The 14,977-nt window shown below is 39.9% G+C and overlaps 1 protein-coding gene across 1 annotated transcript in view; it reads right to left on the reverse strand.

The window, feature by feature from the left end:
- Positions 1–14,977, reverse strand: part of CMYA5 (cardiomyopathy associated 5) — a 105,721-nt gene that overhangs the window by 26,899 nt on the left and 63,845 nt on the right. Inside the window, exons 7-9 of the mRNA XM_060009238.1 lie at positions 10,017–10,166; positions 7,206–7,352; positions 5,725–5,872 (exon numbers count right to left, since the gene is read on the reverse strand). Of these exons, the coding sequence (XP_059865221.1) occupies positions 5,725–5,872; positions 7,206–7,352; positions 10,017–10,166 (445 nt within the window). The remainder of the gene's footprint in view (positions 1–5,724; positions 5,873–7,205; positions 7,353–10,016; positions 10,167–14,977) is intronic.

Raw genomic sequence — 14,977 nt, forward strand, 5'->3', positions numbered from 1 at the left:
GAAGTGCTGTGTTTCCTTTTATTTTAAAAAAAAGATGCGTTATGTAATCTCTTTCTTTCTCCCTCTTGCTCTCTCTCCCCACTCTCCTGTTTTCACTTTAGCTGCCAGGAAGTTCATATTCAAATTGTATGTTCCGTTGAGGTACTGTTCTTAGCCTATGCTTTCTGATACAACCTCCTTCTGCATGACCTGGCTCTTGCTCTTACAGGGTTGTTTTTAGTGGCTCTAGCGTGCCTGGGTCTTTTATTGTGAATTAGAATACTTCGGGAAATTGACAGATCATACGTTAGAAGTGAAGGAATAGGCTGGTTTTCCACTGACTGAGGTTTTACTACACAACCAGGAGGTGTATAGGATTTTCAATGATCAAAGTTAAGTCAGATTCATTTGGGAAGAAAATTCATTTAGAAAAAGCTGAATGCCAAGAATTTCAGTGGGAGCGGGTTGGGGGGGGTGGGGGGGTGGATTATCTTCCTGTAACTCTCTCTCCCAAGGGCTTCCTGAAGAGGAATATTACAACTTGGGTCAGGAAAACAATACCATATGAAGATTGTCTATTAATATTGTCTCTTAATTACTCAATGCATTTTCTCCCAGTCATGTCAGTTGTCCTTCCTGTCACCCTGTGAAGCAAGCACAGGGCAGGAATGACTGCCTCTTTTACCCATAGGTTGTGGAGAAGGTCAAATCATTTGCCCTTGGCCCTATGGTCAGTCATCACCTCTCCAGCTGAAAGCTTCGTAAAAACTTTTTAAAAAGAAAAAAATTCTGGGATTTTTCATCTCCTGCTCAGGCACTAAGTTCATTAGGAAATTCACCCTTAGTTGTCCTTATTATATGGACAAAGTGGCAGTCATCCCCAGCTAGAATACCCAGCTGTGACAGACAATCCTGTTCCTGTCCCATCACGTGTAACCCCCAAAGCTAGAAGCAGGAGCTCACGAGTCCAGCACCCAGAGCCTCACCCACGCTGGGGAGGCTCCCAGGGAGGGTGGCCCGGGAGGGTCTCCCTGCCCACAGCCTTGGCCGGGGCTGGGGAGCAGGAAGTTCACTACCAACCACTTCTGTGGCGTATTGAGTCTCACAGATTTGTCATTCAGTACACAGCTTCTTTCTGCACAGCCTACACAGCTAAGCCCTGTACTATATTTCTCGCAGTTTTCCCTCCTCCACCCACAGTTCTGCTGACTTCTTTCCACACAGGAGAGACAGAACAGCTGAGGAAACAGCAGAGCGGTGGAAAATTTTTGCAAGTGTTTTGAGCCCACCCAACCTGAGGAGAGCATTCAAAGAAAAACAGGAAAGGGTGAGTAGGAGCTCCCTCAGCCCCCGCACACAAGCCGGGGATTGTCACTCCCGCCCACCCCCAAGCCCAGTAGGGGCCGACTGCTGGGACAGAGCCGCAGTGCCCACACACCAAAATATGCAAATGTGTCTTCTGGAAGGATGATGGAATGGAGGCAACTGCTCGGCTATTTCAGACACCACATCATGGAACTTGGGAGCACAGTAGGCACACTGCATTCAAACACCTACTCTGAGAGGTTAACCAGCAACTTTGGTCTTAGATTGGAATTTCTAGAGGCCGTCATACGGGAGAGTGAATGCAGGTCCGAAGCTGGATGTGTTTCTGTTCTGGCAACCAAAATTAGACTCCCTAATCTAAAGGGTAATCAATGCCCTCCATGTGTGTATGTGCAATTTCATATTACTCATCCTTTTCTCCCTTCTCATTTCCTTTCAACTTCTCTTCCCACTCCAGACCGGAGCTTTTAAGTCTGTCTGTCTTTTCAGGGATTGAGGGTGAGAAAGAGATGTAAATTCATTTAGTTCTTAGTCCTGTTGGGTTCTCCATCTCTCCTTTGCTAGAGATTCCAGCCAGTTAGAGGACTTGGAGTTGGCAAGGGCAGAAGGAGACCGGCTAATGCGATCATTCATCTACTCGTTCACTCATTAAATAGACCTTTAATAAACAGCTGCATAGATAAGGTTCCTGTCCTTACCCATTTTTTTGTGGGGTTTCTTTTGTGGTTTGTTTTTTCTTTTTGCATCTGATTTAGAATAGGGGTTTTGCATAGAACCTAAAATGTATGTAAGGGTTATGTAACCAATGGATCAACAAGATTATCAGTGTCCTTCCCTATAAGTGATCCATGAAAAGGCTTCCAGTCCACAGGTTAGACTAGTCTTATCTCCTACTTAAGTATCCAAGCACTAAAATTAACTCATTCACCATTCTTCTTTACTTTGTTGGCACAGTTTATTTTTTTTCCCATTGTGAATAGGAGATTATCCTCAAAGCTGACCTAACTTTTTTTTGGTGGTGTCAATATTATGTGTTCAATGTTGATGATATTTACCCATCCAGGTACCACATATGTATTGAGTAGCTACAATATGCCAGATGCTGTCTCAGGCACTGACGCTGCCACTTTAAATAATAACCCCTTCATGGAGCCAACAAGTGAGCGGGATCAGACAATCCTTGGCTTGCTGTTCTTTCCAAGACACAAAATGACTTTAATTATGCACTGCTATGCAGAAAAACAAAGCGAAGAATGTGGTTCTAATAGAATGGAACAGTAGGGATTGTTTGCCTTTGTTGGCTAGAGGTGATCAAGTGTTGAGGTTCTTTGTTTATCAATTCTACTGTCTGACTAGCTGTCTACAACTGACATCCTAGAGATTGGACCATATAGATGATAGTAAATAGTTAATGTTTTGTAGGGTTTTGAACCATCAGACATTGTAGGGAATGTTTTAAAGTTGGCTGTAAGAACCAGATGGTCAAAGACCTAAGACACATGGCTACTCCAGAAGAGTAGAATTTTCCTTCCCTCCTGAACTCTTAAATTGGAGAACAAAAGGGATACAGATGCGTTTTGCAGCACTGGGACTCTGAAATTAAGGATGAATTATTTCACAGTCTGTTGATGCCAACCAGAGGTATAAGGCATTGAGGTTTCTTGTATTCGTGAGGGATCACAGGGTAGTGATTTGTGGCCAACACAATTGTGCTTGCCTCAAAAAATTACCTATTGTAGGATTCAGCAGGGATCCAGAGAGGCTGGAGAGTCATCCCTGGGCTGCGGATTGAACATACCATTCTACCTCCTGGCACTGAGGGGTCTTTTAGCACGTAATTGGAAAAGAGCTCCATCTCCAACACAGCCCCGAACTGTCAACAAGCCTTCTGCATGTGGAATTTCCCTTCACTTCTAGCTTGCTGGACCACATCCATTCAATAACAAAGGATTCTTGTAGTGTTCCGTAACTTCTACAAACTTCTGCTTATCCAGCCTCTCAAATGCTCTCCTTTGGCAAGAAAAATAAAAATGAACCCCCTGGCAAAGCCTCAAAGGGATAAACTAATGACAAGTCATGTTTTAATAAGCTCAACTTTTGTCTTAATGAAATTGGTGGATGGCCATTTTTTCCCTAGAAATGGAACCGTCAATGATTTCTCTGGCTTTGATGAAGGATTTGTTTGGAATGCATTATTCCCTGTTGATATCAAATGGACTTTTTTTTTTGAGGGCCCCAGGATGATCAGAGAAAGGAAAAACTTCAATTAAAGGGGTTTTGAATGGTACTGTGTTCTCTCTTTACATCTGTTTTTCGTGTGACAAAGGAAACCCAGGATACATGATAACTTCCAGTTGTCAGGCTGTTAAGGTCTGCTAACTCAGTCTGTGTAATGACACAAGATTTAGAACTAGTGGAAAGAATAAGACAAACCTGAGTGTGCATCCTGACTCCAAACTCTCACTCCGTCATTTAATACCTTGGCCAAATTATTTAACCTCCCTGAGTCTCATTCAATGAAAGTCATGACCTCCCTCCTAGAATTGTCGAGAGGGTTAGATGAGATTTAGCACAGCTCCTGGCATGTTGAAGGCCCTCGGTGATGCCATTCCCCCTTCCATCCCCCCATTCCCTTCTCCCTGTAGCCGCATTTATGAGATGACATCACAGTTCCCTCAGTGGGATGCCTACTAGGTCTCAGGGTTTCTCTCAGATTTCTGCTGATTTAAGAATCCAACTGTGCTGGTATTATTTATGCAAATGTCAGCTGGGGACCGATGCTATAACAAGGATGAGTCACTTCAGAGCATTCCTTCACAGTCTCATCTTGCCTCAGAAAGAACTGGGCTTTCCTCACTGATGGTGAAGAACGATGGGAGAGATTGCCCTGGGACTCAGGCACTCCAGACCAAATGCTCTCCTAGCACCAAGAGTCTTTTTCAGAGAATGTCCAGGACGCTCCTGGGTGACATTCAACAGTGGTTAGCAGCTTGGACTGTGAAATCTAACAAAACAAGGTTTGAATCCTGATTGCCACTCACTAGCTGCTAGCGTCTCAAAGCATATGTTTTCTCTCAGAGTTCGTTTGAGGATTAAATAAGGCAACATACATAAGGCACTTAGAACAGTGACTTGGCACATAGTAAATGCTCAATAGAAGCCAGTTATAATCTCTTTCTCTTTGTCTCTGTCTTTGTCTCCCTCTCTCTCCCTCTTTTCTCTCTCTTCCGTCTCTCTGTTTCTGTCTCTGTTGGTCTGTCTGTCTGTCTGTCTCTCTCTGAGTTAACCTCTCGGCTATTTGCTGATCTTTGAAGCCTGCCTTCTAGCAATCGGCACATTAACAGAGATGTTGTTTCTTGTACATTTACTACGTTCTCACTTCTGCTGAAATGTCTACATCCCACCTATACGCACTCCACTCAACATTAATTTGTCCTTTGATCGTTATTTTGTGAAGCCTGCCTTCACATACTTGAAAGAAACTATAATTATTGCTCAGTCGTATGAAACCTCAAATCATAACTAAATAAATAGCTGTTGATTGATAATGAAAATAATCAAGAACTTAAATAATATACTTTATTAAAAAGCTAATTTCATACCATTATTTCCAAGTTCCATATCCTGCCAAAATAGTTTATCTCAGTAAATTTGGTTTAAAAAAATCCCTATCAAAATATGAATATTAATAATAATGATTTGAATCTTCATCATGGAACACAAAGTTGCCCTATTGCCGTGGATTGGAGGTTAAGAAGTAAATGAAGTAACAGTAAATGAAGTAACATTTACCAAAGGTCCTCTGGATGCACAGCCCTTTATTGATAAATTTTAGCTTCATAATTTTAGTGAGAGAGCTTTACATTTCTTTTTTCCAGAAAAAGTCTCTAGATTCTTCATGCTCTTGAAGAGGCATCTGCCTCTTCAAGAGCATGAAGGTAATATATATTACCACAGATATATATATATCTCTGTGGTAATATATATGTCATTAGGTCCTTTATATTACCAATATATCACGGAGACATTCAAATTTACATTATATACAAGCTCGCTATTAGTTTCCTGAGTTAGGTGGTACCTATTCTGATCTAACTACTAAAAAGCAGATAACGTATGCATATATCCTGTCTAATGACTCCAGTTAAATATACCTCAAAGAATGTTCTATCTTATTAAAATTCACATATATTTTTCTTACAAGGGAGTGATTATTCTGCATTGCAGCATGTGTTTATTACAAACTTAGAGTTCATCGACGAATAGTGATGGAATTGCAAATCAAGTCAATGGCTTAATTAGCTCGGGAGGATTTTAGGAAGCTTTTCTCCCTCTGTGAGCATAAGCTTAGAGGTTAGCTTGGAGGCCTGCGCTGGGTTCCTGGCACCCCAGGCTCTCCCCATGGAGAGGGATCTTTACCTGAGGCCCTCGCCCTCGGGAGAGTGCTGTCTGCAGTACTCCAAAGTGTAGGTCTCAGTGGCCTCTGGGTTGGCAGGCCGCCATCGGATGGTGGCCGTGTTCCAACACACAGTACAGTCCTCGGCACAGATCACAGGGGTGGAGGGCGCTGCAGAGAGAGAACCAAGTCAATTGTGGAGCAGTCTATGGCAGTTCTGCTTCCCTGGTACTCTGGGAAGAATGCTTGGGCATGATTTTGTTTTCATTTTTGACTAAAAAATACATTCTGGGTTGAAAATCCAAAAGGTATAAAAATGTATACAGTGAAAAGGCTCCCTCCCACCCCTGCCTTCCAAATTGCCCAGTTTTTACCCATCCCCAGTCTCTAAAAGCAGCTTCCTATAAATCCTACCAGAGCTTCTTCATACATATACAAGTAAATCAAAGTATTCTTGTCCCCTTCCTTTACACAAAAGTTAGCCATGATTTTGCCATCAATAGGTGCTCAATAAATACTTGTTTTAAAAGGCAAGAAGAAAGGATAAACCAGTGGAAGTAAGTTAACTGCCTCAGAGGAGTATCCAAGACAGGCCAGGGCAGGGACAGTTAGAATTATCTTAAAGGTGGGCTTCCCTGGTGGCGCAGTGGCTGAGAGTCCGCCTGCTGATGCAGGGGACACGGGTTCGTGCCCCGGTCCGGGAAGATCCCACATGCCGCGGAGCGGCTGGGCCCGTGAGCCATGGCCGCTGAGCCTGTGCATCCGGAGCCTGTGCTCCGCAACGGGAGAGGCCACAACAGTGAGAGGCCCACATACCAAAAAAAAAAAAAAAAAAGAATTATCTTAAAGGCAATGCAAACTCAGCTTATCCTACACCTGCTTCAGCCCCCTGTGAAAAGGTTCCATCATGGGAATGCATTCCCAGCTGAATACCATTGCTGAGAAACATTTTGGGGTTTCCCAGCACCTATATGAGGAAGCCTGAGCTTCTTACCTTAGCAAATGTGGACTCTATACACTAGCCTTTCTCATCTCATGTCTCCCCTCTCCTTGTTTTTAAGTCAAAGAAATAATACCAAAATTCTTGTTGTATCCTGCACACTCCATACTCTTTCTTACCTGGGCACCTGTGCTCATTTGTCTTCTTCAAATGGAATACACTCCTTTAACACATTATTCCTACTGATCCTTTAAGGATTCCATTCAGACATCAGTTCTAGGAAGCCATTCCTGACCCTGTCCCTGCCCTGGCCTGTCTCAGAGACTCCTCTGGAGTGTTGTGGATCACGGCCCTTACCACACATTTTTTATAATCTTTTGTTTTGTGTCTCCCACACTTGAGTATGAGCTTTGTGAGAAGAGCCCAGTCTTATTTCTTGTTGTAAACCCAGCACTGCGCAATACCCAGCGCACAATAGGTGCTTAACAAATGCTTATTGGTTGATCTTAATAGTCTGTGAAGAATTGAGTATTGCCTCCTAACACCCCCTTAACATCTCTTTACCTGTTCTAAAAATTGCCCTTTCGCTGGGCAGGCTACATCCGGTGAAATTCACAGCCATTACCCATACTTGATAGCATCGGTCAGGTTCTAAATCTTCAAAAACGCAGTAGCTTTCTTTCACCGTCACTCTGTATTCTTCTACCAAATCTAGCATAAAACACAATCATAAACTCTAGGGTATCTTCCTAAGTTAGTTGAAAGTTACATTTATTGGAAAAATGACACATTTTTCAGTGGGAAACACAAACTGATAAACTTACAGATACTACTGTGTGATAGATAGCACTTTAGAATGCTTAAAGCAACAGCATTCTGAAAGATATTTAGAATGACACAGTATTACTTGTGAACACTTACCAGAAAATAATAGTATAGTGTATTATTATAGTATAGTAATATAGTATAGTATAATATAGTAATATAGTATATAATATAATATTATATATATATAATATAATATAATATAGTAATATAGTATAGTATAGTAATATAGTATAGTATAATAATATACTAATAGCATATTAGTAAGATCCTGAGCTTCATATTCTGCAATTAAAGTAACTTATTTCAATAGCACATACTACAATTGCAGAGTTTATGTTAACTTAAATCTCAGTAATACATTCTCAAGAAAATTCTTAAGAAGCAATGCCAATATTTCAGGAGAGTATGTAATAAAATAAGGACAATTCCATGTTTTCTAAATTTATGATGTTAAAAAGCGTCTTTACAGATTAGTAAATCATTTGTATTCAGTATGGTTTTCAAAGTTTCAAATCCTGCTTCCTTCTCATGAATTCCAGAATCCTTTCACCTAGAGATTTCCACAATTTATAGAAATACTTAAACACCTTTGATAGAGCATAAACTATTCTAAGAAATAACTTTGTTTAGTCAAGACATTTCCTAAAATTACTTACATTATTTTCAAGATGTTAGTAGTAAATATTACTCAATAACATTCTGAACACCTACCCCTTGGGCCAATCTGATTATTCTTACTGAAATTTTCTCTCCTTTTAAAAGAACAATTTTCTTTTCTAAATTAGCCTATGGTAATTCCAGTTGTTCTCTCTTATTACTCTATGATGTTACATCTTCAAAACCCCTCCAGTTAAGAAACCCAGATTGTTCCCTTTTAAAGTAAATTTAAGAGATCTTCAACTCAGAAGGTTTCTTCAACTGCATCTCTCTTTCCCAGTGAGCTATACTTTCTGCGCAGAAAGTTTGGCTTAAATAATGTCATAAAGACATATACACTGAAAAACATTTCCCCATAACCTAGAACTTGTGACTGCAGTTTTCAATGGAATTATCCTTTTAGGCTAAGTCCTGTTAGCCTGGTACTCCTTTTAACAGAGCACATAACATATGTTACTGGAGACCTATTATTCACAGCATGGTATCACAGTCTAGACCATCAGATTAATGAACTGGCATCAGCAGAGTTCAAGGCATTGAATGAATGAGACACAGGACAGGTAAGTGGGGCATGGTGCGGGGGGTCGGGGGGCGGTGGCAGTGAAGCACTTTTAAAAAGCACTCCAGGAAATAAACAGTTGTTAAGAGGAGTCTTGGAGAGCCATGAAGTTCCATGATATAACTGGATATAACGGTGAAGTGTGGTATAACAGAACAAACACAGAGTCAAGCAAATAAAAACATAAGCTTTGGAGTCTGAAAGATCTGTATTTAAAACCTGCCCTGGTCCCGAGTAACTTGCGTGGTCTTGGGCAAATTATTTAATCTCACATCAGTTTTCTCATTTGCAAAGGTGGATAAGGGCACTTTCCTTGTTGTGCTGTGACAGGTATATGGTAATAGGTCCCCAATAAGATAGGAGTTCTTACAGACAAACTTAGCCAACTTTACAATATGCCTATGGTTGCTTTCTTACTTTTTTCGTAATTTAAATAAGTATCATATGACATCTGAAAAGACTTAAATACTGGTTAACAGTGAAATACGTTATAATTCATTCCTTATTACAAATTGGGTTCCTATGCCATGTCAATCCTGTCACATGCTCATCTGATTTCCAAAATACATGGGTCTATCCTTAACAAGCAACACAGAATGCCAGCAGTCCCAGCTCTGATTCATCAGGAAGTACAACCTCAAACTGCCTGGCTTCTAGGTCTTATTAGAGGTCCTAGAGATATTCACAGAGGCTCAACTATATGACGTGCCACCCATTCACCCTCCTAAGCACTTTCACCTCTATCTTCACATTAATTTGGGACACCAGAAGACTACACCATACAGTCTTCTCATGCCTTGAGAAGTGTGAACTCTGAATTTACCTTTATAGTTTGTTTTCAGCTTTTATCAAAGGTGGATCTGAGAAATGCCAACCATGACATCCAATGCTGCATTTGCACTAAAATTACTGTGGAGGACAGTGTCCTATATACAGCTCATTTCTCCTCTACAAAGTGGCACACTTTATACTTGTCTTTTAGACTTCAGTTCTGATTGAAACTTTGTTTTCAACACTTTGGTACATTACCTCCTGCCTGAAAATGAGAATCAATTTCTCCTGTTAACCTGAATACTCAAAGCCAAATTTGAATTTCAACTACAGTATTCATGTTGATCATTAGGATGATATTTATGCATTTTTGTTTTCCTTGATCCTGATTTCCAAATTTTGCTTACATGTTATTTCATTATACGATTGTTGGTTCATTGTTGTTTTTTAAGTGGCTACAAGTGCTTTGTGGAAAGAGTCATGATATGTATATGTTTAAATACTACACATTAAGATATAGAAATGTATGTATGCATCTGAATTTGTGTTAGCAATCCTACCATTTACTTCCTGGTCATCTTGTGGCTCCTCCACGCAGTAAACCTGGAATGAGTCAACGACATCTTCCTTGTTCACGCTCCAGTAAACTGCAATCGTTGTGCTAGTGGCAGAATTTGGTTCCTGAGGTTCTAATCTAGGAGGCTGTGGAACTGGAATATAAGCAAGATTTATTATCACTAATGCTGCTTTTATTGATTGATTTCTTTTTCTTTTTGCAAAAGTCACTTGTACTTACTGATAAAAATGGAAACAATACAGAAGTACATGGAGTGAAGCTGGGAGGGCTACCTTGTTCCCAACAGCCCCCAACCCTAAGGATATTCCTTGGAGGCAACCACTGTTACAGTTGTGTGTGTCTCCCTCCAAAATGTCTTGTCTGCATGTGTACATATATACATATAATATACATAGAAGTAAACAAAAAATGGATCTCCCAATGGGATCACTTGATAATATTCTTCTGTAATCCTATATTTAGAGCAATAAACTTATACAAGTTAGAGGACTCATCAAATGATTTGGTTTTCCTTCAAAACAAAACTTTGAGAAAGCATTGCTAGATAACCAATGTTGTATCCTTCTACATCAGTATAGAAACTATATTCAAATAGAGACAAATGAAACCGTTTTTAGCTATAGTTGCTATACTATCAAGGCTGAAAAAGACTTGCATGAATAAAATATCAAAATATACTTTCTGAAACTACTATCCCATTTTTCCATCTCCAACATGACTATATCTACAACTTTTTAAAACAAAATGTAAAAATTACATGGGGGAAAAAGTACCCTATTAACTGATTCAAATATAAGGTTTAGGTATCTAGTATAAATCCATTGTTCTGAATTTTAAAGAAAACAATATTCTCAAGTGTTTAACTAGAGATTTCAAAGGTTTATAATTATCCATATTGAACATTAACAGCATATACGACACCATAAATCAAGCTCCTATACAATTCTCCTCCAAAATTTTTGAGATAAAAAAGCATTGAACATAGTTTACAAATTAGAGGAAAAGGTTATTCCCATAGTTGAAAAGATGTCCTGTTTTTAAATTTATTTGTGTTGTTATTTTCCTGTCAACAATTTCCTGAGAGATGAGCTTGCTGAATAATACAGGCCAAATTTTATGAGATTACTTTATTAAAAGTCAACACTGAAGGGAAAGAAAACAAAGGTTAGTTCAACAGGAAAGTGGAAAGTAGAAGAAATAAATGGGTCTAAATTTAGTAAATGGAACAAAAAGAGACACATTGAAAAGATTCAATAAAGAGATAAAGACCTGAGGAAATACACAGTTATGAAAAATGAGAAGCAGGATATGAGAGTGGGCAAGTTCATGGGCTTTGGAGCAGAGAGGCTGGCCTAAGGTTAAATGCCAGATCCCCCACTTAGGAGCTGTGTTATCTCAGCTTCAGTTCCTCCATCTTCAAAAATAGGAAAACGACAATAATACCATTTCCTCCCAGGGCTGTTTTAAAAAGCAAGATAATGTATATTAAGTGCTTAGCAATGTATCTGACACATAACCGGTGTTAACATTCAGAAAGCAACATGGCCTTTTGCAGGAGCACAGAAAATGGAGGGGAGAAGGCAGGAAGCCCCTGAAGATGGGAGTTGAAGTAGAGACCCATCATCTGGTAAATCACAGAGGGACCACAGAGGTAAGACATGCTGGGAGCCTGCATGATAAGGCAGGAAGCCTGCCTGTCAGAGCACCTCCGCAAGGACTGATAGTGGTCCAGAGACTCTTATACTATCTTTGACTTTTCTGTCTTCCCAGCAGGAAATCAGTGTCACATTGTAAAGGAGTCCATCCAGATAAATGCAGTTCAGTAAATTTTCATGTTGCCCAGGTTTATGGAAGAGCCAAGCAGATTGACTATTATCAATCATCTTTGAAGCAGTGCTGGAGAACTTCTTGAGGCATGAACAACGAAAATGCTGCTTTTTTCTCTATGAATTATAAATTGAGCTATAGCTGCTTTTTAAAACTGGCAACATCTTTTCAAAAATCTCTCTCTCAGGTAACTTACCGAACTTAAAATTGATAATTGACCCCCAAATCAACAAATTTTAAGGAATAAGCAGTTGTAGGGAATTAAGCAAAGAATGTAGGCTAGAAATAATTTTGTACTTAATCTACTCCTTTAAAAACATTAAAATTAAAACATCTTTTTCAAAACAAGAACCACTTTTATTCTTCAAAGTATTCTAAAATTAAGAAGGGAGTATGAATATTCCATAGATGTAATCTAATAACAGTTGGCTGGATTTATAATTCCTGTGTGGCAAAAGGACATCAGAAGCTCAGATTTTATACGTTAGCAATGCTATTTACGCTTCTGTAGTAATAAACTTGAGTGGGAGTAATGCCAAAAAATGCAAAATGATTTTAAGGCTTCTTTGCCAGAGGCTAAGGAGCTAGGCACAGCATCACCCCATGGATTCCCTCTGCCTGACAGTGTGCCCATAAAGAGCTGTCATGCTCGGCGAGCTAAGCATTAGATCAACCTGCACTTCAGTACCTGTGGTGGATACAGATTCCCACTAAACCTAGCTTTCAAAAAAGTCCCCAGGAGAACAGCATTATTTGCAGTAGCCAAAATGTGAAAGGAACCCAAAAGTACATCGATGAGTGAATCGATAATGGATAAGCAAAATGCAGTATAGACATCCAGTGGAATTTATTCAGCTTTAATAAGGAAGGGCATTCTGACACATGGTACAACACGGATGAACTTTGAGGACATTATGCTAAGTGAAATAAGCAGTCACAAAAAGACAGATACTGCATAATTCCACTTATATGAGGTACCTAGAGTACTTTAAATTCATAGAGACAGGAGGTAGAATGGTGGTTGCCAGAGGCTGGGGGGAGGGGGTGGGGGCAGGAGGAATGAGGAGTTGTTATTTAATAGATACAGTTTCAGGGCTTCCCCGGTGGCGCAGTGGTTGACAGTCCGCCTGCCCATGCAGGCGACACGGGTTCATGCCCCGGTCCAGGAGGATACCACATGCCGCGGAGCGGCTGGGCCCGTGAGCCATGGCCGCTGAGCCTGCGCATCCGGAGCCTGTGCTCCGCAGCGGGAGAGGCCACAACAGTGAGAGGCCCGAGTACCGCAAAAAAAAAAAAAAAAAAAAAAGATACAGTTTCAGTCTTGCAAGATGAAAAGAATTCGGGAGATGGATTAGTGGTGATGGTTGTACGATGGTGGCTTCAACATGGTTAAAACGGTAAATTTGATTTTACGCATATTTTACCACAATTTAAAAAAAAAGTTCTTCGGAGCAGAGTCCAGGAAGCCTTGGATGTCACTAATCTATAGCTACCCCTCCTTTCACAGCAGTGCACTCAGCCTCTTTGGTGTAGAGCAGTGGTTCAAGTGCAAAGACTCTGAAGCCAAACTCCACTCGCCACACACACCCCAAATAGCTGTGTATCTAGGGCAATATGAGAGGCGTTTCTCTGTTCCCTTTATTTCCTCACCTGTCAAATGGGAATAACAATAAAACCTACCTCCTAGAGTTGCTGTGAGATTAGATGACGGTCTAATTAGATAACAGTCTCCACACTGCCAGGCATCATGTAAGCACGGAAGAAATGTTAGGGGCTGCTCTGATTCTCATCATAAAGTTCACATCCTTTCCTTATTGTATCTGTTTATTACAGTGATCAGATTAGCTTTTCAGGCACCCGGTAAGGACTTTATAGCTGAGAGATGTTGTTGGTCACAAAATGAGCAAAAGCTATCTAGCAGCAAGTCAACACCCTGGGCTCCAATTCTGGGAAGCAGATGTACAACGAGTGCCATTTATATCTCAGAGACCAGTCTCCCCATAACAGTTTGGAACTACTGGGACTGCCACATGCACTGTTTCTGAATGAATCATTAACTTTGTGACAAATTTAACTCTGTGACCTCTAAAATATACAAAATGCCCTCTTATTGCCCATCAGATATTCAAAAGAATATCCTTCTAAATGAACAACAGCATATAACGAATCCCTTAAAAGCAAAAGAGCTACTTTCTTGACCAGAATTTCTTGGTTTGCAATCGCTGCTCCATTCGAATGCTTCTTAAAGACATTACAAGAAAATACCCTTTTGTTCTGAGATATTTCTAGAGAAAACCCGTTAGGACAAATGACTGAATTTTTCATTTTATATAGGGTTGATGGGTTTTGTGGGGGCGGGGTGCTTTTTTGTTTTTCAGTTTTTTTTAAAGACACAGTAACCTTTTACTAGTTACTAAATTAAAACTCTTCCCACAGGAATGAAAGTTAATTGTCAATTTGAAAACAGAAGTTGTCTTTAAGGTTTGCTTTGGAAGACTATAGCATCTTTTAAGGAGGGCATCTAAGTACATTTTACAGTAAGTGGAACTTGGTTACTTCACTGAAACACAGCAGCTTTGAAAAATCTAAAGAAATGTCATTGTCTTGTTTGTTAAAATAGCACATTAAAAAATATTCTGAAGAGCCGGCAGGATGCTTTTCACAGCTGAGTAGGAGGCTCCTGGCTACAGAGCATGATGCTGAGCTGTTAGTTCTCTAAGTTAATCTGTTTAGTTTGAAAAAAGGAAAAAGAACTCAATTGAAGAGGGGAAAACCACTCAGAAAGAAAAATCTGTTCAACACATATGAAAATATTTGATTTATTTTTCCTTCTATACCTGGCTGCTGGCATGAAGCAAATAATCTCTAGAAGAGAGAGAGAAATCCTCTTTTAAAAGGAAAAAAAGAGAAGACCCTTCGATTCCATTGCTACTTCCTTCCACCTCCACAATATCCCAGCACAGTCATAAAGCTTCAAATGGAAATGCAGTTTATAACTGAAATGGTTTGCTAGTCTCACGCTTTATTTCAGAATCTAGTTTTAAATTTTTACAGCTAAGATTTTTCTTTTTCCAGTTATATTTCCTTACATTCAAAAACTTTACAAAACAAATAAGA

The sequence above is a fragment of the Delphinus delphis genome, chromosome 3, assembly GCF_949987515.2.
Source record: "Delphinus delphis chromosome 3, mDelDel1.2, whole genome shotgun sequence".
NCBI lineage: Eukaryota > Metazoa > Chordata > Mammalia > Artiodactyla > Delphinidae > Delphinus > Delphinus delphis.